The sequence below is a fragment of the Oncorhynchus nerka genome, linkage group LG3 (assembly GCF_034236695.1).
Source record: "Oncorhynchus nerka isolate Pitt River linkage group LG3, Oner_Uvic_2.0, whole genome shotgun sequence".
Lineage (NCBI taxonomy): Eukaryota > Metazoa > Chordata > Actinopteri > Salmoniformes > Salmonidae > Oncorhynchus > Oncorhynchus nerka.
The window spans coordinates 86,631,313-86,656,761 of record NC_088398.1 but is presented as its reverse complement, the minus strand read 5'-3'; the positions used below and the strand labels follow the sequence as shown (position 1 = coordinate 86,656,761).

Here is a 25,449-nt window from a genome sequence, read left to right as displayed (position 1 = left end):
AGCCACTGGTCTTCTCTCCAGGGACCATCACATGAGCCTGAAGCCACTGGTCTTCTCTCCAGGGACCATCACAGCCTGAAGCCACTGGTCTTCTCCAGGGACCATCTGGTCTTCTCTCCAGGGACCATCACATGAGCCTGAAGCCACTGGTCTTCTCTCCAGGGACCATCACATGAGCCTGAAGCCACTGGTCTTCTCTCCAGGGACCATCACATGAGCCTGAAGCCACTGGTCTTCTCTCCAGGGACCATCACATGAGCCTGACTGGTCTTCTCTCCAGGGACCATCACATGAGCCTGAAGCCACTGGTCTTCTCTCCAGGGACCATCACATGAGCCTGAAGCCACTGGTCTTCTCTCCAGGGACCATCACATGAGCCTGAAGCCACTGGTCTTCTCTCCAGGGACCATCACATGAGCCTGAAGCCACTGGTCTTCTCTCCAGGGACCATCACATGAGCCTGAAGCCACTGGTCTTCTCTCCAGGGACCACACATGGTCCACTTCTTCTCCAGGGACCATCACATGAGCCTGAAGCCACTGGTCTTCTCCAGGGACCATCACATGAACCTGAAGCCACTGGTCTTCTCTCCAGGGACCATCACATGAGCCTGAAGCCACTGGTCTTCTCTCCCTGAAGGGACCATCACATGAGCCTGGTCTTCTCTCCAGGGACCACTGGTCTTCTCTCCAGGGACCATCACATGAGCCTGAAGCCACTGGTCTTCTCTCCAGGGACCATCACATGAGCCTGAAGCCACTGGTCTTCTCTCCAGGGACCATCACATGAGCCTGGTCTTCTCCAGGGACCATCACATGAAGCCAAGCCACTGGTCTTCTCTCCAGGGACCATCACATGAACCTGAAGCCACTGGTCTTCTCTCCAGGGACTCCAGGGACCATCACATGAGCCTGAAGCCACTGGTCTTCTCTCCAGGGACCATCACATGAGCCTGAAGCCACTGGTCTTCTCTCCAGGGACCATCACATGAGCCTGAAGCCACTGGTCTTCTCTCCAGGGACCATCACATGAGCCTGAAGCCACTGGTCTTCTCTCCAGGGACCATCACATGAGCCTGAAGCCACTGGTCTTCTCTCCAGGGACCATCACATGAACCTGAAGCCACTGACTGGCCAAACTCCTGTTTCTAAAAACGAATTCAAAGGCAATGATTTGATACAATGAAATGTATTTTAAATGCTGAGTGCTTTATATCTCTACCAGCCTATTGTGTCGCACTTGCAATTGCTTAACAATGTATTTCTTTGCCTTGAAATGATTGAGCTCATCTTCTTAGGCTCCCTGTCTGGCTCCTGACCTATTCGGAGTGTTACTGTGCTGTTTAATATGACATGTCACCTATTTGAAATGATGTTGCTTCTTACATTCTCCTTTTCATGTTCATTCAAATCCATATGGTTTGGTTTCAATACTTAAAAACCAAATGGTAGGTTGGTGAACAAGCACTACTCCATGAGCGGTGAACAAGCACTACTCCATGAGTGGTGAACAAGCACTACTCCATGAGCGGTGAACAAGCACTACTCCATGAGCGGTGAACAAGCACGACTCCATGAGCGGTGAACAAGCACGACTTCATGAGCGGTGAACAAGCACGACTTCATGAGCGGTGAACAAGCACGACTTCATGAGCGGTGAACAAGCACGACTTCATGAGCGGTGAACAAGCACGACTCCATGAACGGTGAACAAGCACGACTCCATGAACGGTGAACAAGCACTACTCCATGAGCTGTGAACTATGTTTCATAAGAGGCAGGTAGACTAGACCTGTACTATGTTTCATAAGAGGCAGGTAGACTAGATCTGTACTATGTTTCATAAGAGGCAGGTAGACTAGACCTGTACTATGTTTCATAAGAGGCAGGTAGACTAGACCTGTACTATGTTTCATAAGAGGCAGGTAGACTAGACCTCAATAGCTGCAGTATTTATTTTCAATTACCACTCAATGATCCAACTTTTGCATGTAAAACACCACTTTAGGAACTTAATGCTAATCAGTAGCTGTGCCTGGGTAAAATCACTGGGGAAGCCAAGCCTGTATAAAAGCCATATTACACCCTATGTTGTGATAATTGCGTTGTTTGCTCTACAACCCATTGGTTCGTACACCACCGTGATATAGACAATAAGACCGGAACAACAAAGAGACAACAGTCTGGAGGAATCAGCTACACATTTGTTTCATCACAAAACCTGGAGAGAAAACATCTGTCCAGTGAAGTACGGGGCGGCAGGGTAGCCTAGTGGTTAGAGCGTTGGACTAGTAACCGGAAGGTTGTGAGTTTGAATCCCCTGAGCTGACAAGGTGAAAATCTGTCGTTCTGCCCCTGAACAAGGCAGTTAACCCACTGTTCCCAGGCCGTCATTGAAAATAAGAATGTGTTCTTAACTGACTTGCCTGGTTAAATAAAGGTAAAATTATAAGACCTAAAGTACGGTCAAGTTAACGTTTCCGACAGTTTACTAAACAATTAGGTTGCGCCAGGACAACCCGCTCAACTCTGATTGGCTGATTGTTGTCTAATTGTTTTTATCAAGGTAAGCCAAACGCGTGCTGGTTTCAAACAATCAAACGCCAAGCAGGAAACATGTCATACTCTTTTTGGCCAGACAGCATTAGATACATGGGTTACACATACTGAGACAGAGGGGCGCTGTTTCCCTCGCCCTGATGATTTCTCCAGTGAGATTCAGCCACTTGCGAATTGACAGAAGAGCATGAAAACACACCCATGTTACACAGAGAGACAAAATATACATGGTTTTATTGAGTTTTTTTTATTGGTCAAGTATTTTGGGAAGCCTGGCTTCTCATGGCGTCGTTGAAGACACACCACCGATGGTGCCAGAGGTCAACAGAGACATTAACATCGGGTTGAGCAGGTCGTGTATTTTACACATATATTTTACAAATATACTGTATCAAAATATATTTTATTTATTTATATATTTGAGAAATACATTTTATTTAAATATATTCCGCTCGTGACTCGCCTGCCATCAAACACTTCCCGCGGTGTTGATATGCATCAGTAGTCTCTTGTTTATAGTAGTATAATCTAATTTGATTTCAATAACGTACTCTCTGTCTCTCTTCAATCCATCCTCTTTATCCGATACACTGAGGCAGTTAGTGCCTAAAGAGCAGGACTTGGACGGTGGTATAAACACCAGTCTGGCTCTGTAATTTGGAGTTACGTAATAACAGCTGATCTTCTTACATCTACAGAATAACTAAACCAGTCGGTCTGTAATTCTCTTCTGGCTTATATTCCAAATGGCACCCTATTCCCTATCTAGTGCACTACTTAACACCCTATTCCCTATCTAGTGCACTACTTTTGACCACTAGATAGGGAATAGGGTGCTAAGTAGTGCACTAGATAGGGAATAGGGTGCTAAGTAGTGTACTAGATAGGGAATAGGGTGCTAAGTAGTGCACTAGATAGGGAATAGGGTGCTAAGTAGTGTACTAGATAGGGAATAGGGTGCTAAGTAGTATACTAGATAGGGAATAGGGTGCTAAGTAGTGCACTAGATAGGGAATATGGTGCTAAGTAGTGTACTAGATAGGGAATAGGGTGTTATTTGGAACGCAGACCTCTACTCCGTCAGACCAGACCACATGCTGCAGCTTTTCTTTTCTACACTGGTACCAGGCACAGTAACTATAACCACACACCCTTATAGGGTCACAGCACATATCAACAGTAGCCTATACTAAAAGGGTTCCGTTTAATATGACCTGGATTTATTAAGAAGGACGTTCCATTGAGGTCAGAATTAGTCCTTCTTTCCCAATGGAGACCTGGAGAATGGAATAACATAGGCAGGTCTACAGTGGTTTTCCTTATGTCGTCTAGCCATTCATTCACCATGTGATAACAATAGTTAACATCTGGCTAACTGGTCAATATTGTTGTTTCATCTTAATGATTGTCTGCTGTTTCCATATATAGTTCTTTTGACCAGGGACTATATACTCCAGGGACTATACCCTCCACTCCAGGGACTATACACTCCAGGGACTATACCCTCTAGGGACCCTCCAGGGACTATACCCTCCAGGGACTATACCCTCCAGGGACTAGGGACTATACACTCCAGGGACTAGGGACTATACACTCCAGGGACTATACACTCCAGGGACTATACCCCCCAGGGACTATACACCCCAGGGACTAGGGACTATACACTCCAGGGACTATACACTCCAGGGACTATACCCTCCAGGGACTAGGGACTATACACTCCAGGGACTAGGGACTATACACTCCAGGGACTATACACTCCAGGGACTATACACTCCAGGGACTATACCCTCCAGGGACTATACCCTCCAGGGACTATACACTATACACTCCAGGGACTAGGGACTATACACTCCAGGGACTATACCCTCCAGGGACTATACACCCCAGGGACTATACCCTCCAGGGACTATACACTCCAGGGACTAGGGACTATACACTCCAGGGACTATACCCTCCAGGGACTATACACCCCAGGGACTATACCCTCCAGGGACTATACACTCCAGGGACTATACCCTCCAGGGACTATACACTCCAGGGACTAGGGACTATACACTCCAGGGACTATACCCTCCAGGACTATACACTCCAGGGACTATACACTCCAGGGACTATACCCTCCAGGGACTATACCCTCCAGGGACTATACCCTCCAGGGACTATACACTCCAGGACTAGGGACTATACACTCCAGGGACTATACACTCCAGGGACTATACACTCCAGGGACTATACCACTCCAGGGACTATACCCTCCAGGGACTATACCCTATACACTCCAGGGACTAGGGACTATAGGGACACACCCAGGGACTATACACTCCAGGGACTATACCCTCCAGGGAGTATACACTCCAGGGACTAGGGACTATACACTCCAGGGACTAGGGACTATACACTCCAGGGACTATACACTCCAGGGACTAGGGACTATACCCTCCAGGGACTATACACTCCAGGGACTATAGGGACTATACACTCCAGGGACTAGGGACTCTACTAGGGACACTCCAGGGACTAGGGACTACACTCCAGGGACTATACCCTCCAGGGACTATACACTCCAGGGGGACTAGGGACTATACCCTCCAGGGACTATACACTCCAGGGACTAGACTATACACTCCAGGGACTATACCTCCAGGGACTATACACTCCAGGGACTATACACTCCAGGGACTATACACTCCAGGGACTATACTATACACTCCAGGGACTATACACTCCAGGGACTATACACTCCAGGGACTAGGGACTATACACTCCAGGGACTATACACTCCAGGGACTATACCCTCCAGGGACTATACACTCCAGGGACTAGGGACTATACACTCCAGGGACTAGGGACTATACCCTCCAGGGACTAGAGACTATACACTCCAGGGACTATACACTCCAGGGACTAGGGACTATACACTCCAGGGACTAGGGACTATACACTCCAGGGACTATACACACTCCAGGGACCATGGACTATACACTCCAGGGACTATACACTCCAGGGACTATACCCCAGGGACTAGAGACTATCCAGGGATTATACACTCCAGGGACTAGGGACTATACACTCCAGGGACTATACACTCCATGGACTATACCCTCCAGGGACTATACACTCCAGGGACTATACCCTCCAGGGACTATACACTCCAGGGACTATACACTCCAGGGACTATACACTCCAGGGACTATACCCTCCAGGGATTATACACTCCAGGGACTAGGGACTATACACTCCAGGGACTAGGGACTATACCCTCCAGGGACTATACCCTCCAGGGACTATACACTCCAGGGACTAGGGACTATACACTCCAGGGACTATACCCTCCAGGGACTATACCCTCCAGGGACTATACCCTCCAGGGACTATACCCTCCAGGGACTATACCCTCCAGGGACTATACACTCCAGGGACTAGGGACTATACACTCCAGGGACTATACCCTCCAGGGACTAGGGACTATACCCTCCAGGGACTAGAGACTATACACTCCAGGGACTATACACTCCAGGGACTATACCCTCCAGGGACTATACACTACAGGGACTATACACTCCAGGGACTATACACTCCAGGGACTATACACTCCAGGGACTATACCCTCCAGGGACTAGGGACTATACACTCCAGGGACTATACACTCCAGGGACTAGGGACTATACACTCCAGGGACTATACACTCCAGGGACTATACCCTCCAGGGACTATACACTCCAGGGACTATACACTCCAGGGACTATACACTCCAGGGACTATACACTCCAGGGACTATACACTCCAGGGACTATACCCTCCAGGGACTATACACTCCAGGGACTATACCCTCCAGGGACTATACACTCTTAGAAAAAAGGGTTCCAAAAAGGGTTCTTCTGCCGTCGCCGTAGGAACCCTTTTGGGTTCCCCAGCTTGAACCCATTTGGGATCCATGTAGATCTGTGGAAAAGGTTCTACATGGATCCCTAAAGGGTTCTACCTGGAACCTAAAAGAGTTCTACCTGGAACCAAAAAGAGTTCTACCTGGAACCAAAACCTGGAACCAAAAAGGTTCTACCCGGAACAAAAAAGAGTTCTTCAAAGGGTTCTCCTATGAGGACAGCCGAAGAACCCTTTTAGGTTCAACATAGCACCTTTTCTTCTAAGAGTGTAGGCCTCTAGATAGGGAATAGGGTGCTAAGTAGTGCACTATATAGTTTGGAACACATCTGAACACATCTGAAGTGTTATCTTCAGCCTCATGTTTTTATGTTAACCTCTAGTTAAATCTGATCTGTGCCCTACATGCACAGAGATATCCCAGCAGTGGCCAGTTAGACTCTTTATTTCAGGCTCCTGACCGATTCTATTTTTTATGCTGACCTCAACTGGTCTACTCCATCATTTCCTATGACGCGGCTTCTGGACATCCATTTGGATCAAGATTTCTAGGTCAACGTGTCGGCAGTTCTGGACGTTCTGCTCACTCCGGACCTCTGAAATCCATTACCTCATTTTTGCCAGCATGTCAAACTGAGGCGAACAAAACTCTTGATCACCTTTACTCCACACACAGAAATGCATACAACGCCTACAAAACAGGAAGTACCAGTGACTGAATACGGAAGTGGTCTGATGAAGCGGATGCTACAGGAAGTACCAGTGACTGAATAGGGAAGTGGTCTGATGAAGCGGATGCTACAGGAAGTACCAGTGACTGAATACGGAAGTGGTCTGATGAAGCGGATGCTACAGGAAGTACCAGTGACTGAATAGGGAAGTGGTCTGATGAAGCGGATGCTACAGGAAGTACCAGTGACTGAATAGGGAAGTGGTCTGATGAAGCGGATGCTACAGGAAGTACCAGTGACTGAATAGGGAAGTGGTCTGATGAAGCGGATGCTACAGGAAGTACCAGTGACTGAATAGGGAAGTGGTCTGATGAAGCGGATGCTACAGGAAGTACCAGTGACTGAATACGGAAGTGGTCTGATGAAGCGGATGCTACAGGAAGTACCAGTGACTGAATAGGGAAGTGGTCTGATGAAGCGGATGCTACAGGTAGTACCAGTGACTGAATACGGAAGTGGTCTGATGAAGCAGATGCTACAGGAAGTACCAGTGACTGAATAGGGAAGTGGTCTGATGAAGCGGATGCTACAGGAAGTACCAGTGACTGAATAGGGAAGTGGTCTGATGAAGCGGATGCTACAGGAAGTACCAGTGACTGAATAGGGAAGTGGTCTGATGAAGCGGAAGCTACAGGAAGTACCAGTGACTGAATACGGAAGTGGTCTGATGAAGCTACAGGACTGTTTCGCTATGTTCCGCGGGTCATCCGATAACATGGAGGAGTTTACCACATCACCGGCTACATTAATACAGTGATTCCACGACGTCTAACTAAATGCCTTCAATGCCTCTTCTTCGCGTGATCTCGCTCTCCGTGGCCGCTGTGACCTTTATAACCCCCTAGAATCAATCTAATTAACATAATAACAAATCCCCATCCAAATCCATCAGTTTAAGAAGGAGAGTTTTTTTCTGTTCCATTGGATGCGTCTCAATCCACCGATGTCGAACTTCCTGCGGTGACAGAGCCGTGTTTGTCAAACAGACATCCCGAAAATCGGACTTCTCGAACAGTTTGACCTGCAAACTAATGTGACCCCACTGTGGAAAGGGGGGATTCCTGAAATATGAAGGTAGTTTTGTGCCTACAATACTTTGAGACGCCTAAGACAGCGCTACAGGGAGACAGGATGGACAGCTGATCGTCCTCGCAGTGGCAGACCACGTGTAACAACACCTGCACAGGATCGGTACATCCAAACATCACACCTGCCGGACAGGTACAGGATGGTAACAACAACTGCTCAAGTTACACCAAGAACGCACTATCCCTCCATCAGTGCTCAGACTGTCCACAATAGGCTGAGAGAGGCTGGACTGAGGGCTTGTAGGCCTGTTGTAAGGCAGGTCCTCACCAGACATCACCAGCAATAACGTCGCCTATGGACACAAACCCACCGTCGCTGGACCAGACAAGACTGGCAAAAAGTGCTCTTCACTGACGGGTTGCGGTTTTGTCTCACCAGGGGTGATGGTCAGATTTGCGTTTATCGTCGAAGGGATGAGCATTACACCGAGGCCTGTACTCTGGAGCGGGATCGAGGTGGAGGGTCCGTCATGGTCTGGGGGCGGTGTGTCACAGCATCATCGGACTGAGCTTGTTGTCATTGCAGGCAATCTCAACGCTGTGCGTTACAGGGAAGACATCCTCCTCCCTCATGTGGTACCTTTCCTGCAGGCTCACCCTGACATGACCCTCCAGCATGACAATGCCACCAGCCATACAGCTCGTTCTGTGTGTGATTTCCGCCAAGACATTAATGTCAGGGTTCTGCCATGGCCACCGAAGAGCCCGGACCTCAATCCCATTGAGCACGTCTGGGACCTGTTGAATCGGAGGGTGAGGGCTAGGGCCATTCCCCCCAGAAATGTCCGGGAACTTGCAAGTGCCTTGGTGGAAGAGTGGGGTAACATCTCACAGCAAGAACTGGCAAATCTGGTGCAGTCCATGAGGAGGAGATGCACTGCAGTACTTAATGCAGCTGGTGGCCACACCAGATACTGACTGTTACTTTTGATTTTGACCTCCCCCCCTTTGTTCAGGGACACATTATTCCATTTCTGTTAGTCACATGTCTGTGGAACTTGTCCAGTTTATGTCTCAGTTGTTGAATCTTGTTATGTTCATACAAATATTTACACATGTTAAGTTTGCTGAAAATAAAAATAAAAATATTTTTTTGATGAGTTTATATACACTACCAGTCAAATGTTTGGACACAACTACTCATTCAAGGGGTTTTCTTTATTATTATTTTTTTAACCTTTATTTTACTAGGCAAGTCAGTTAAGAACAAATTCTTATTTTCAATGACGGCCTAGGAACAGTGGGTTAACTGCCTGTTCAGGGGCAGAACGACAGATTTGTACCTTGTCAGCTCGGGGATTCGAACTTGCAACCTTGCGGTTACTAGTCCAACGCTCTAACCACTTTTTAATTTTTTAAATTTATTTTTCCTTTATTTTACTAGGCAAGTCAGTTAAGAACAAATTCTTATTTTCAATGACTGCCTAGTGGGTTAACTGCCTGTTCAGGGGCAAAACGACAGATTTGTACCTTGTCAGCTCGGGGATTCGAACTTGCAACCTTGCGGTTACTAGTCCAACGCTCTAACCACTAGGCTACCCTGCCGCACCGTAGAATAATAGTGAAGACATCAAAACTATGAAATAACACATGTGGAATCATGTAGTAACTAAAACAGTGTTAAACAAATCAAAATATATTTTATACTTGAGATTCTTCAAAGACACTTTGCCTTGATGACAGCTTTACACGTAAGCATTTGACAAATACAATGTAATTTGATTTAGTCTGCTCGTGTACCTCGTGTACCTCAGCCTTCCTCTCCCTGTCCCAGACACACATTGGCTCGCACACTCACACACATACCCAGCCCTCTCCTAATGTACAGCCTCTACTCCCCCTCCAAGCCTCCCGTCCCTGGTGAGTTTCTGGGGCTACATTTAGCTGTGTTCCATTAAAGAGAAAATAACCTTGATCTTTCTTTAATGGAACATGTTTTTAGACCAGAGTGCTGCTGGCTGAATGATCCATCGCTTTTTCTCTGTCTCTAATGGGGTGTGATGATCACAATGAAAAAACACAAAATAGAGATCTGCAGGGGATTGATTTCTTCATCCCGCTCCTGCCCTCACCAGCGGCTTTTCATACTGCACCCAGCACTCACCGGCTGGCGATCTGTCTGACTCATGCCCGCTTTTACAAGAACTGGTCCCAAAACCAAATGCAGTCCCACAATGTTATTTTAGGTATGTGATGCAGCTCACTTGCCAGCCATTGTCCCAGCCCTATAGGCAATATCAAATGTGCAAAAACTGACATTCAACGTGGCACCGGCATAGTTCGGCAAATTCCTGCCCTGCTAGAGCTGCTCCGGTCAACTTTAAGTGCTGTTATTGTGAAGTGGAAACATCTAGGAGCAACAACGGCTCAGCCACGAAGTGGTAGGCCACACAAGCTCACAGAACGGGACCACCAAGTGGTAAAGATCATCTAAAGTGTAAAGATCCTCTTTCCTCGGTTGCAACAATCACTACCGAGTTCAGAACTGCCTCTGGAAGCAACGTCAGCACAATAACTGTTCGTCGGGAGCGTCATGAAATGGGTTTCCATGGCAGAGCAGCTGCACACAAACCTAAGATCACCATGCACAAAGCCAAGCGTCGGCTAGAGTGGTGTCTACACTCAGCCCTGTCCTGGTGATGACTCTGTCTACACCCAGCCCTGTCCTGGTGATGACTCTGACTACAGCCAGCCCTGTCCTGGTGATGACTCTGACTACACCCAGCCCTGTCCTGGTGATGACTCTGTCTACAGCCAGCCCTGTCCTGGTGATGACTCTGACTACACCCAGCCCTGTCCTGGTGATGACTCTGACTACACCCAGCCCTGTCCTGGTGATGACTCTGTCTACACCCATCCCTGTCCTGGTGATGACTCTGTCTACACCCATCCCTGTCCTGGTGATGACTCTGTCTACACCCAGCCCTGTCCTGGTGATGACTCTGACTCTGTCTACACCCAGCCCTGTCCTGGTGATGACTCTGTCTACACCCATCCCTGTCCTGGTGATGACTCTGTCTACACCCAGCCCTGTCCTGGTGATGACTCTGACTCTGTCTACACCCAGCCCTATCCTGGTGATGACTCTGACTCTGTCTACACCCAGCCCTGTCCTGGTGATGACTCTGTCTACACCCAGCCCTGTCCTGGTGATGACTCTGACTCTGTCTACACCCAGCCCTGTCCTGGTGATGACTCCTACTCTGTCTACACCCAGCCCTGTCCTGGTGATGACTCTGACTCTGTCTACACCCAGCCCTATCCTGGTGATGACTCTGACTCTGTCTACACCCAGCCCTGTCCTGGTGATGACTCTGTCTACACCCAGCCCTGTCCTGGTGATGACTCTGACTCTGTCTACACCCAGCCCTATCCTGGTGATGACTCTGACTCTGTCTACACCCAGCCCTGTCCTGGTGATGACTCTGTCTACACCCAGCCCTGTCCTGGTGATGACTCTGACTCTGTCTACACCCAGCCCTGTCCTGGTGATGACTCTGACTACACCCAGCCCTGTCCTGGTGATGACTCTGACTCTGACTACACCCAGCCCTGTCCTGGTGATGACTCTGACTACACCCAGCCCTGTCCGGGAGATGACTCTGACTACACTCAGCCCTGTCTTGGTGATGACTGTGACTACACCAAAAATGAGAACCTTGTGTAGAGGTAGGGAGTGTTGAGGTTAGGGCCTTTGGTCTAGTGTTTAGGGTTTAGGAATATTTATATTCTCCATTTTATGCCTTGTTGGACTAACAACTCCCTTTCCACCTCACTACCCCACTGAACGCTGGCGCCTGGGTGACTCATACTGTTTGGCCAGGCTGGGATGAGAACCAGTCTCAGTGGTCAGCTAGTGGAGAGGACACATTATGCTGTAGACAGACAGTCCCTAGCGTGCTCCAACATCAACAGGAAGTGACTAGTGATTCCTGTTATTGCAGGTCTTCTCTCCTCGCTTTCCAACCATCTATTCCTCCTATTGCGTCCTGCTACAGATCCCTGTCTCCTCACTGTGACATGGCTGGGAGGTCAATCACTCTGCCACATTAACAGGGTGGGGGTATGACCAGGGTGGGGGTGTGACCAGGGTGGGGGTGTGACCAGGGTGGGGTTGGGGGTGTGGTCAGGGTGGGGGTGTGGGCAGGATGGGGTGGGGGTGTGGGCAGGATGAGGATGTAACAGGGTGGGGTGGGGGGTGTGACCAGGGTGGGGGTGTGACCAGGGGGGAGCAGGATGGGGGTGTGAGCAGGGGGGTGTGAGCAGGGGGGGTGACAGGATGGGGTGTGAGCAGGATGGGGTGTGACAGGGTGGGGTGTGACTAGGGGGGGGGTGTTAGCGGGGTGGGGGTGTGAGCAGGGTGGGTGTGTGAGCAGGGTGGGGGTGTGACCAGGGGGGGTGGGGGTGGGGTGTGAGCAGGGTGGGGGTGTTAGCGGGGGTGGGGGTGTGAGCAGGGTGGGGGTGTTAGCAGAGTGGGGGTAAGACCAGGGTGGGGGTGTGACCAGGGTGGGGGGGGTGGGGTGGGGGTGTGGTCAGGGTGGGGGTGTGGGCAGGATGTGGTGGGGGTGTGGGCAGGATGGGGATGTAACCAGGGTGGGGTGGGGGTGTGGGCAGGGTGTGAGCAGGGTGGGGGTGTGACCAGGGTGGGGGTGTGACCAGGGGGGAGCAGGATGGGGGTGTGAGCAGGGGGGTGACTAGGGTGGGGGTGTGACCAGGGTGGGGGGTGTGACCAGGGGGGTGAGCAAGATGGGGGTGTGAGCAGGGGGGTGTGACTAGGGTGGGGGTGGAGCAGGATGGGGGTGTGAGCAGGGTGGGGTGTGACTAGGGTGGGGGTGTTATGGGGGTGAGCAGGATGGGGGTGTGAGCAGGGTGGGGTGTGACTAGGGTGGGGGTGTTAGCGGGGTGGGGGTGTGAGCAGGGTGGGTGTGTGAGCAGGGTGGGGGTGTTAGCGGGGTGGGGGTGTGAGCAGGGTGGGTGTGTGAGCGGGGTGGGGGTGTGAGCGGGGTGGGGGTGTGAGCAGGGTGGGGGTGTTAGCAGGGTGGGGGTGTGAGCAGGGTGGGGGTGTGAGCAGACAGACTAATGACTGTGTAGCAGCAGGATGTGAGGACAGACACAGACAGACAGACAGACAGACAGACGGCTCAGATGATGGGCAGACAGACAGACAGACAGAGAGTTGGCTCAGATGATGGGCAGACAGACAGACAGACAGTTAGCTCAGATGATGGGCAGACAGACAGACAGACAGACAGTTGGCTCAGATGATGGGCAGACAGACAGTTGGCTCAGATGATGGGCAGACAGACAGTTGGCTCAGATGATGGGCAGACAGACAGACAGAGGCTGACTCAGATGATGGGCAGACAGACAGACAGAGGCTGACTCAGTAACTAGTCCAGTTAACCCTCTGTTGGTAGCAACTTTGAAAATGATCTCCATCTTCCCAGCTAATGCGTTCTGTCTGAATGAAGTGTTATTCTGTTTCCCCTCTGAGTGGCCCTTCAGTTGACACAGATTCATGTTGCATCTTGTGTTTAGCCCGAGGCATCAGGTTCTAGTAGCGTGCTCCCACATGATGCTTTTCATCTGTTGTTATGAGTCATGCTGTCTCTCTGTCTGTTGTGTTTCAAGGGGCCCCTCATGTTGGGTTGTTGTTGGGTTGTGTTGCAGACAGTATTTAGCTACAGTCTCATGTTGTCTATCTGTATGTTGTGTTTCAGGGGGCCCTTGTCTGGCTGCGGGACAAAGATCAGCTCCTTCCTGCTACTGTCAGCTCCTGTTACCACGACGACGGATCCCTGGTCCTCACCACCAACTATGAGAAGGTAAGAGGGACAAACTACCTAAACTACCTAATGGGACAAACTAAACTACCTACTGGGACAAACCAAACTACCTAAACTATCTACTGGGACAAACCAAACGACCATAACTACCTACTGGGACAAACCAAACGACCATAACTACCTACTGGGACCATCCAAACGACCATAACTACCTACTGGGACAAACCAAACGACCATAACTACCTACTGGGACCATCCAAACGACCATAACTACCTACTGGGACAAACCAAACGACCATAACTACCTACTGGGACAAACCAAACGACCATAACTACCTACTGGGACCATCCAAACGACCATAACTACCTACTGGGACCATCCACTGTCTGAGCGAAATTAATGTTTTCTTAGGCAAATTACGCTGGATGAAAGTAAAGTGTGTTGGGCTATTTTTTTATCTTTTTTTTACTAGGCAAGTCAGTTAAGAACAAATTCTTATTTACAATGATGGCCCTAATCCGGACGACGCTGGGCCAATTATGCGCTGTCCTATGGCACTCCCAATCACGACCAGTTGTGATACAGCCTGGAATCGAACCAGGGTCTGTAGTGATGCCTCTAGCAATGAGATGCAGTGCCTTAGACTGCTGAGCCAAACATGCCAAACCCTCTTTCCTCTAGGCCAAGTGTGTCAAGCTAATTTTACCCTGGGGTCTGCATTCAGCCTTCAACGAGGTCCGGAGAGCTGCACTGAAAACATGTTGCCTCATCTTCAAAATAGGGCTGTAACGACTGTAACGGTCATGGGATGTTGGTAAATTGGCCAAATTACCGTGGTCACCGTAATAACACCCCTGACTGCATAGAAATAGAATGACTAGATTGGGGTCCCCATTCAACTCATTAATATTTATAACTGTATATAACTGTCTTAATGTTGCTGGACCCACTAACGGGGATCCTTAATAAACCCCAGGAAGAGTAGCTGCTGCCTTGGCAGGAACTAATGGGGATCCATAATAAACCTCAGGAAGAGTAGCTGCTGCCTTGGCAGGAACTAATGGGGATCCATAATAAACCCCAGGAAGAGTAGCTGCTGCCTTGGCAGGAACTAATGGGGATCCTTAATAAACCCCAGGAAGAGTAGCTGCTGCCTTGGCAGGAACTAATGGGGATCCATAATAAACCCCAGGAAGAGTAGCTGCTGCCTTGACAGGAACTAATGGGGATCCATAATAAACCCCAGGAAGAGTAGCTGCTGCCTTGGCAGGAACTAATGGGGATCCATAATAAACCCCAGGAAGAGTAGCTGCCGCCTTGGCAGGAACTAATGGGGATCCATAATAAACCCCAGGAAGAGTAGCTGCTGCCTTGGCAGGAACTAATGGGGATCCATAATAAAACCCCAGGAAGAGTAGCTGCTGCCTTGGCAGGAACTAATGGGGATCCATAATAAACCCCAGGAAGAGTAGCTGCTGCCTTGGCAGGAACTAATGGGGATCCTTAATAAACCCCAGGAAGAGTAGCTGCTGCCTTGGCAGGAACTAATGGGGATCCATAATAAACCCCAGGAAGAGTAGCTGCTGCCTTGGCAGGAACTAATGGGGATCCATAATAAACCCCAGGAAGAGTAGCTGCTGCCTTGACAGGAACTAATGGGGATCCATAATAAACCCCAGGAAGAGTAGCTGCTGCCTTGGCAGGAACTAATGGGGATCCATAATAAACCCCAGGAAGAGTAGCTGCTGCCTTGACAGGAACTAATGGGGATCCATAATAAACCCCAGGAAGAGTAGCTGCTGCCTTGGCAGGAACTAATGGGGATCCATAATAAACCCCAGGAAGAGTAGCTGCCGCCTTGGCAGGAACTAATGGGGATCCATAATAAACCCCAGGAAGAGTAACTGGTGCCTTGGCAGGAACTAATGGGGATCCATAATAAAACCCCAGGAAGAGTAGCTGCTGCCTTGGCAGGAACTGGATCCATAATAAACCCCAGGAAGAGTAGCTGCTGCCTTGGCAGGAACTAATGGGGATCCATAATAAACCCCAGGAAGAGTAGCTGCTGCCTTGGCAGGAACTAATGGGGATCCATAATAAACCCCAGGAAGAGTAGCTGCTGCCTTGGCAGGAACTAATGGGGATCCATAATAAACCCCAGGAAGAGTAGCTGCTGCCTTGGCAGGAACTGGATCCATAATAAACCCCAGGAAGAGTAGCTGCTGCCTTGGCAGGAACTGGATCCATAATAAACCCCAGGAAGAGTAGCTTCTGCCTTGACAGGAACTAATGGGGATCCATAATAAACCCCAGGAAGAGTAGCTGCTGTCTTGGCAGGAACTAATGGGGATCCATAATAAACCCCAGGAAGAGTAGCTGCTGCCTTGGCAGGAACTGGATCCATAATAAACCCCAGGAAGAGTAGCTGCTGCCTTGGCAGGAACTAATGGGGATCCATAATAAACCCCAGGAAGAGTAGCTGCTGCCTTGGCAGGAACTAATGGGGATCCATAATAAACCCCAGGAAGAGTAGTTGCTGCCTTGGCAGGAACTAATGGGGATCCATAATAAACCCCAGGAAGAGTAGTTGCTGCCTTGGCAGGAACTAATGGGGATCCATAAAAACCCCAAATGATGGTGTAATGGCAGGAACTGGATCCATAATAAACCCCAGGAAGAGTTGCTGCCTTGGCAGGAACTGGATCCATAATAAACCCCAAAGTCATTCTGCCTTGACCAAATCCATTTAAACAAAGACTAACTTTATCTTAACCTTATGCCATAACCCCAAAGAGTAGCCTTAAACTAAGACCCAAAACTGGAAGAGTCTGGCTTTGTGGCTGGGGATTGAATAAACTGAAGAGTTTGTGGCTGTAGAATCTGACTTTAAACCCCAGGAAGAGTGGCTGTTGATTCTAATGGGGATACAAATAAAATACAAATGATGGTGTAATGGGTGGACTGGCGACCATTCACTAGCTTCTTAACCCACAAAGTCATGAACCAAACCCATTTACAAAACTAACTTTATCCCTAACCTTATGCCTAACCTAACCTTAAATTAAGACCCAAAACTGTGGAATCTGGCTTTGTGGCTGTTGAATCTGACTTTGTGGCTGTAGAATCTGACTTTATGGCTGTAGATTCTGACTGTGTGATTGTAGAATCGGACTTTGTGGCTGTGGAATCTGACTTTGTGGCTGTAGAATCTGACTTTGTGGCTGTAGAATCTGACTTTGTGGCTGTAGAATCTGACTTTGTGGCTGTAGAATCTGACTTTGTGGCTGTAGAATCTGACTTTGTGGCTGTAGAATCTGACTTTGTGGCTGTAGAATCTGACTTTGTGGCTGTAGAATCTGACTTTGTGGCTGTGGAATCTGACTTTGTGGCTGTAGAATCGGACTTTGTGGCTGTAGAATCGGACTTTGTGGCTGTAGAATCGGACTTTGTGGCTGTGGAATCTGACTTTGTGGCTGTAGAATCTGACTTTGTGGCTGTAGAATCTGACTTTGTGGCTGTAGAATCAGACTTTGTGGCTGTAGAATCAGACTTTGTGGCTGTGGAATCTGACTTTGTGGCTGTAGAATCTGACTTTGTGGCTGTAGAATCAGACTTTGTGGCTGTGGAATCTGACTTTGTGGCTGTAGAATCTGACTTTGTGGCTGTAGAATCTGACTTTGTGGCTGTAGAATCTGACTTTGTGGCTGTAGAATCTGACTTTGTGGCTGTAGAATCTGACTTTGTGGCTGTAGAATCTGACTTTGTGGCTGTAGAATCTGACTTTGTGGCTGTAGAATCTGACTTTGTGGCTGTAGAATCAGACTTTGTGGCTGTAGAATCTGACTTTGTGGCTGTAGAATCGGACTTTGTGGCTGTAGAATCTACTTCATCCCCATATTGTTTTATTTCCTTTGTTGCTCTTTTGCACTCCAGTATCTCTACTTGCACATCATCATCTGCTCATGTATGACTCCAGTGTTAATCTGCTGAATTGTAAATCTTCACTACTATGGCCTATTTATTGCCTACCTCCTCATACCTTTTCAACACACTGTTCAACACACTTGTTTATTGATTAGACTTTTGTTTTTTCACACTGCTTTGCTATCTTGGCCAGGTGTCATTGACTTGTTTGTTGTGTTATTGGCTTGTTTATTGATTATTCCATGTGTAACTCTGTGTTGTCTGTGTCACACTGCTTTGCTTTATCTTGGCCAGGTCGCAGTTGGAAATGAGAAAGTGTTCGCAACTGGCCTACCTGGTTAAATAAAGGTGATCTGGTCTACCTGGTTAAATAAAGGTGATCTGGCCTACCTGGTTAAATAAAGGTGATCTGGCCTACCTGGTTAAATAAAGGTGAAATAACATTTAAAAAAATTAAACATCTGTTCAGGTTCGGTCTGGTTTGGTCTGGCCGGGATTGATCTGTTCAGGTCTGGTCTGGTTTGGTCTGGTCTGGTTTGATCTGTTCAGGTCCGGTCTGGTTTGGTCTGGTCTGGTTTGATCTGTTCAGGTCCGGTCTGGTTTGGTCTGGTCTGGTTTGATCTGTTCAGGTCCGGTCTGGTTTGATCTGTTCAGGTCTGGTCTGGTTTGGTTTGGTCTAGTTTGGTCTGGTTTTATCTGTTCAGGTCTGGTCTGGTTTGGACTGGTTTGGTCTTTTCTGGTCTTGTTTGGTCTGGTTTGGTGCCCTGGTTTGGTCTGGTTTGGTCTGGTTTGGTCTAGTTTGGTCTGGTCTAGTCAGGTTTGTTCTATTCTGTTCTGGTTTGGTCTTGGACTGATGTTGCATCAGGTGCTGGCTGTCCTGTATGTCGTTCCTTGTTCCTAGACAGTACATTCTAATCCAAAGGCCCTAGGTTACCCCCAGAGCCCAAAAGTACATTACATCTGCCCTGTCCCCATTTATAGGCTCTGTCACCCAGCTGTCCTCCTCACCCGTACCCCAGGCATCATGCTATTTCTGGAGGCCTCTGCTGTGCTGTTCTGAGGCTGGATCTAAATGTCGACAACATGTGTGTTCTAGTGGCAGCTAGCGTTGTTGAAGTTTCTTCACAAGGTCACAGCTCAACTCTCAGCATGGCTGGAGTCTATCATCTTTACATTATCTCTCCAGCAGGCTGGGAATACACAGCCGTTCTCACTGAAGACATGATAATGATTTGATACAGGGTCAGTGTGCAGTGAGATGTACTGTAAATCTGAGGAGTCCAAGAGAACGCATGTTTTAGTCTCTGCTCTGTATACATCCGTCATGACAGAGACCGTTGTTTTCTCATGTCCAGAAAGACTGCTGACATAGCCTATATTTCTCTGTGTGTATATAGGAGAGTCACCTTCCCAATTTCAATAAGCATTTCTCTACGGCTGGCCATGCTTTCCACTTGGCAACCCCTACCCCGGTCAACTGCCCGGCACCCTCCACAGCAACCCGCCAAAGCTACCCACCATTTCGCCTTTACCCAAATCCAGATAGCTGATGTTCTGAAAGAGCTGCAAAATCTAGTCCCCTACAAATCAGCCAGGCTAGACAATCTGGACCCTCTCTTTCTAAAATTATCTGCCGAAATTGTTGCAACCCCTATTACTAGCCTGTTCAACCTCTCTTTCGTATCGTCTGAGATTCCCAAAGATTGGAAAGCTGCCGCGGTCATCCCCCTCTTCAAAGGGGGTGACACTCTAGACCCAAACTGCTACAGACCTATATCTATCCTACCCTGTCTTTCTAAGGTCTTCGAAAGCCAAGTTAACAAACAGATTACTGACCATTTCGAATCCCACCATACCTTCTCCACTATGCAATCTGGTTTCAGAGCTGGTCATGGGTTCACCACAGCCACGCTCAAGGTTCTAAACGACATCATAACCGCCATCGATAAGAGACATTACTGTGCAGCCGTATTCATCGACCTGACCAAGGCTTTCGACTCTGTCAATCACAACATTCTTATTGGCAGACTCGACAGCCTTGGTTTCTCAAATGATTGCCTCGCCTGGTTTACCAAGTACTTCTCTGATATAGTTCAGTGTGTCAAATCAGACGGACTGTTGTCTGGACCTCTGACAGTCTCTATGGGTGTGCCACAGGGTTCAATTCTCGGGCCGACTCTCTTTTCTGTATACATCAATGATGTTGATCTTGCTGCTGGTGATTCTCTGATTCACCTCTACGCAGACGACACCATTCTGTATACTTCTGGCCCCTCCTTGGACACTGTGTTAACTAACCTCCAGGCAAGCTTCAATGCCATACAACTTTCCTTCCGTGGCCTCCAACTGCTCTTAAACACTAGTAAAACTAAATGCATGCTATTCAACCAATCACTGCCCGCTGCTGCTCGCCTGTCCAGCATCACTACTCTGGACGGCTCTGACTTAGAATACGTGGACAACTACAAATACCTGGGTGTCTGGTTAGACTGTAAACTCTCCTTCCAGACTATTACTAGTTTATCTAGCGTGTCCTGCGTTGCATATAATCGATGCGGTGCGTATTCGTGAAAAAGGACTGTCTTGCTCCAATGTGTACCTAACCATAAACATCAATGCCTTTCTTAAAACCAATAGACAAGTATATATCGGCCGATTAATCAGTATCGGGGTTTTCTGGTCCTCCAATAATCGGTATCGGCGTTGAAAAATCATAATCGGTCGACCTCTAAATGTTAGACATACGCACAACTAAGAATATTTCGTCATACATTTGAAACAAGTACTAGTTGTGGCCGCGACCGGACTAGCTTGTGAACAACTTTTGGCTTGACTGCATTGCTTGACTGTCGTGAAAGTGAACGCAGCTCTCACAAACTGCGGCTCCCCAAACGATTCGTTCTGGAGTTGGAGTTTGTTGAGCAGAGGCCGTGTATGACTTGGTTCTAGAAAGCTGTGTCCGTCATAACGTTCAATAATCAATTAGTTTAATTAATTATTGCACCATGTGATCAATTATCAGCTCTAAACATGGATTTTTCTTCTTTATGCTGCCTGCAGCGCGATCTATTTTCCCTGGTGCACATGATAGACAGTTGGTGGAGCAGGAGCATGTGGAGTCACTGAGACAGAGGAGCTCGTATTAGTCCTGCTGTAGAATTCATTGCGGTCAGCAAGTCAAACAAACGATTAAAAACACTCTGAAAAAACGAATTATGACTCTCGAGCCAGTAAAAAGAGTCGTTCAAGCTAGGCCTGGTCAAGATGAGTACTACAGTAATACTGGGATATGATGAGTACTACAGTAATACTGGGATATGATGAGTACTACAGTAATGATATGATGAGTACTACAGTAATACTGGGATATGATGAGTACTACAGTAATGATATGATGAGTACTGGGATATGATGAGTACTACAGTAATACTGGGATATGATGAGTACTACAGTAATAATGGGATATGATGAGTACCACAGTAATGATATGATGAGTACTACAGTAATAATGGGATATGATGAGTACCACAGTAATGATATGATGAGTACCACAGTAATGATATGATGAGTACCACAGTAATACTGGGATATGATGAGTACTACAGTAATACTGGGATATGATGAGTACTACAGTAATACTGGGATATGATGAGTACTACAGTAATAATGGGATATGATGAGTACCACAGTAATGATATGATGAGTACCACAGTAATGATATGATGAGTACTACAGTAATACTGGGATATGATGAGTACTACAGTAATACTGGGATATGATGAGTACTACAGTAATACTGGGATATGATGAGTACTACAGTAATGATATGATGAGTACCACAGTAATACTGGGATATGATGAGTGCCACAGTAATGATATGATGAGTACCACAGTAATGATATGATGAGTACCACAGTAATGATATGATGAGTACTACAGTAATACTGGGATATGATGAGTACTACAGTAATACTGGGATATGATGAGTACTACAGTAATAATGGGATATGATGAGTACCACAGTAATGATATGATGAGTACCACAGTAATGATATGATGAGTACTACAGTAATACTGGGATATGATGAGTACTACAGTAATACTGGGATATGATGAGTACTACAGTAATGATATGATGAGTACTACAGTAATACTGGGATATGATGAGTACTACAGTAATACTGGGATATGATGAGTACTACAGTAATACTGGGATATGATGAGTACTACAGTAATACTGGGATATGGTGAGTACCACAGTAATACTGGGATATGATGAGTACTACAGTAATACTGGGACATGATGAGTACTACAGTAATACTGGGATATGATGAGTACTACAGTAATGATATGATGAGTACCACAGTAATACTGGGATACTGGGATATGATGAGTACTACATTAATGATATGATGAGTACCACAGTAATACTGGGATATGATGAGTACTACAGTAATACTGGGATATGGTGAGTACCACAGTAATAATGGGATACTGGGATATGATGAGTACTACAGTGATACTGGGATATGATGAGTGCCACAGTAATGATATGATGAGTACCACAGTAATACTGGGATATGATGAGTACCACAGTAATACTGGGATATGATGAGTACTACAATAATACTGGGACATGATGAGTACTACAGTAATACTGGGATATGGTGAGTACCACAGTAATACTGGGATACTGGGATATGATGAGTACTACAGTGATACTGGGATATGATGAGTACTACAGTGCTACTGGGATATGATGAGTACCACAGTAATGCCTCAGAGACAGGATTTATTGGAGATTCTCTCCTGCCCCACGAATCTGATCCAGAGATTACAGCTGTGCAACTACTGTGTTTCCCAGAGGGCCCTAGTGTGGCTTCTACTGTAATCTAGTCTACTGTGTTTCCCAGAGGGCCCTAGTGTGGCTTCTACTGTAATCTAGTCTACTGTGTTTCCCAGAGGGCCCTAGTGTGGCTTCTACTGTAATCTAACGTACTGTTCCTCACTACTGTAATCTAGTCTACTGTGTTTCCCAGAGGGCCCTAGTGTGGCTTCTACTGTAATCTAACGTACTGTTCCTCACTACTGTAATCTAGTCTACTGTGTTTCCCAGAGGGCCCTAGTGTGGCTTCTACTGTAATCTAGTCTACTGTGTTTCCCAGAGGGCCCTAGTGTGGCTTCTACTGTAATCTAACGTACTGTTCCTCACTACTGTAATCTAGTCTACTGTGTTTCCCAGAGGGCCCTTCTACTGTAATCTAACGTGGCTTCTGTAATCTGTAATGTGGCTTCTACTGTAATCTAACGTACTGTTCATCACTACTGTGTTTCCCAGAGGGCCCTAGTGTGGCTTCTACTGTAATCTAGTCTACTGTGTTTCCCAGAGGGCCCTAGTGTGGCTTCTACTGTAATCTAACGTACTGTTCGTCACTACTATGTTTCCCAGAGGGCCCTAGTGTGGCTTCTACTGTAATCTAACGTACTGTTCGTCACTACTGTAGTCTAGTCTACTGTGTTTCCCAGAGGGCCCTAGTGTGGCTTCTACTGTAATCTAACGTACTGTTCGTCACTACTGTAGTCTAGTCTACTGTTCATCACTACTGTAGTCTAGTCTACTGTTCATCACTGCTGTAATCTAGCGTACTGTTCATCACTACTGTAATCTAGCGTACTGTTCGTCACTACTGTAATCTAGCGTACTGTTCGTCACTACTGTAATCTAGTGTACTGTTCGTCACTACTGTAATCTAGCCTACTGTTCATCACTACTGTAATCTAGTCTACTGTTCATCACTACTGTAATCTAGCCTACTGTTCATCACTACTGTAATCTAGCCTACTGTTCATCACTACTGTAATCTAGCGTACTGTTCGTCACTACTGTAATCTAGTCTACTGTTCATCACTACTGTAATCTAGCGTACTGTTCATCACTACTGTAATCTAGTGTACTGTTCATCACTACTGTAATCTAGCATACTGTTCATCACTACTGTAATCTAGCGTACTGTTCATCACTACTGTAATCTAGCCTACTGTTCGTCACTACTGTAATCTAGTCTACTGTTCATCACTACTGTAATCTAGCGTACTGTTCATCACTACTGTAATCTAGCCTACTGTTCATCACTACTGTAATCTAGTGTACTGTTCGTCACTACTGTAATCTAGTCTACTGTTCGTCACTACTGTAATCTAGTCTACTGTTCATCACTACTGTAATCTAGCGTACTGTTCATCACTACTGTAATCTAGTCTACTGTTCGTCACTACTGTAATCTAGCCTACTGTTCGTCACTACTGTAATCTAGCATACTGTTCGTCACTACTGTAATCTAGCATACTGTTCGTCACTACTGTAATCTAGCATACTGTTCGTCACTACTGTAATCTAGCCTACTGTTCATCCCTGTTGGTTCTACTGTAACAGCTTCGCTACCTTTTTATTTAACCAGCAGGAAGTGTTATTGAGGTCAGAAAACATTTTTTTCTAGGGCAGACCTAATACTGTTCTCTTTGTACTGTCCCAGGGGGACTCGTTGTGAACCTCAGCTCCCTCTTGGCTGCCGTCCAACTCTACTCACATGTACACCTCTAGGCGTGTTTCCATGGAGACGACAGGGGGAGTCGCTGATCAGACCCATGTTAATTAGTGACAAGAGAACGGTTAATCTATTCTATTCCAGAGATTGCGTCGGCTTTGTGCATTGGCTGCTGGGACTTCCTTCTTTCTCTCCGTGAGTCTTCCTCTTCCTGTTTTCCTTGTGCATCCTGGGAGATACCAAGTCACAGCCCAGAGGATCCTGGAGAGTGGATATGAACATATGCACGTTTCTCCCTGTCGGGGGTTTTACCTAATGGCCTGGTGGTCAACAGAGATCAAAATATAGATGTGAATTAGGGTTAGTTTACAGACTGACAGGCTACAGGGTGAAGGTTAGCGTTATAGATGTGAGTTAGAGTAGGGTTAGCTCACAGGCTAACAGGCTACAGGGTGAAGGTTAGGGTTATAGATGTGAGTTAGTGTGAATTGGAGTGGGGTTAGCTCACAGGCTACAGGGTGAAGGTTAGGGTTATAGATGTGAATTAGAGTAGGGTTAGTTTACAGACTGATAGGCTACAGGGTGAAGGTTAGGCTTATAGATGTGAGTTAGAGTATGGTTAGCTCACAGGCTAACAGGCTACAGGGTGAAGGTTAGGGTTATAGATGTGAGTTAGTGTGAATTATAGTAGGGTTAGCTCACAGGCTAACAGGCTACAGGGTGAAGGTTAGGGTTATAGATGTGAGTTAGTGTGAATTAGAGTTAGCTCACAGGCTAACAGGCCACAGGGTGAGGGATAGGGTTATAGATGTCAGAGGTGCGAATCTATTACAGTTAACACTGATCTCTGGGGTTAAAGGTCAGGACTGGAGGTTGGCCTGTTAGCTCTGTAGCGTATTAGCTAACCTTAACTCCTTTAGGCCTGTTAGC

General features: G+C 47.2%; 1 protein-coding gene across 1 annotated transcript in view; it reads left to right on the top strand.

Annotated features, from left to right (window-relative positions):
- LOC115127140 (unconventional myosin-X-like) overlaps positions 1 to 25,449 on the top strand; it is a 322,940-nt gene that overhangs the window by 57,151 nt on the left and 240,340 nt on the right. Inside the window, exon 2 of the mRNA XM_065016386.1 lies at positions 13,983 to 14,087. Coding sequence (XP_064872458.1) covers positions 13,983 to 14,087 — 105 coding nt within the window. The remainder of the gene's footprint in view (positions 1 to 13,982; positions 14,088 to 25,449) is intronic.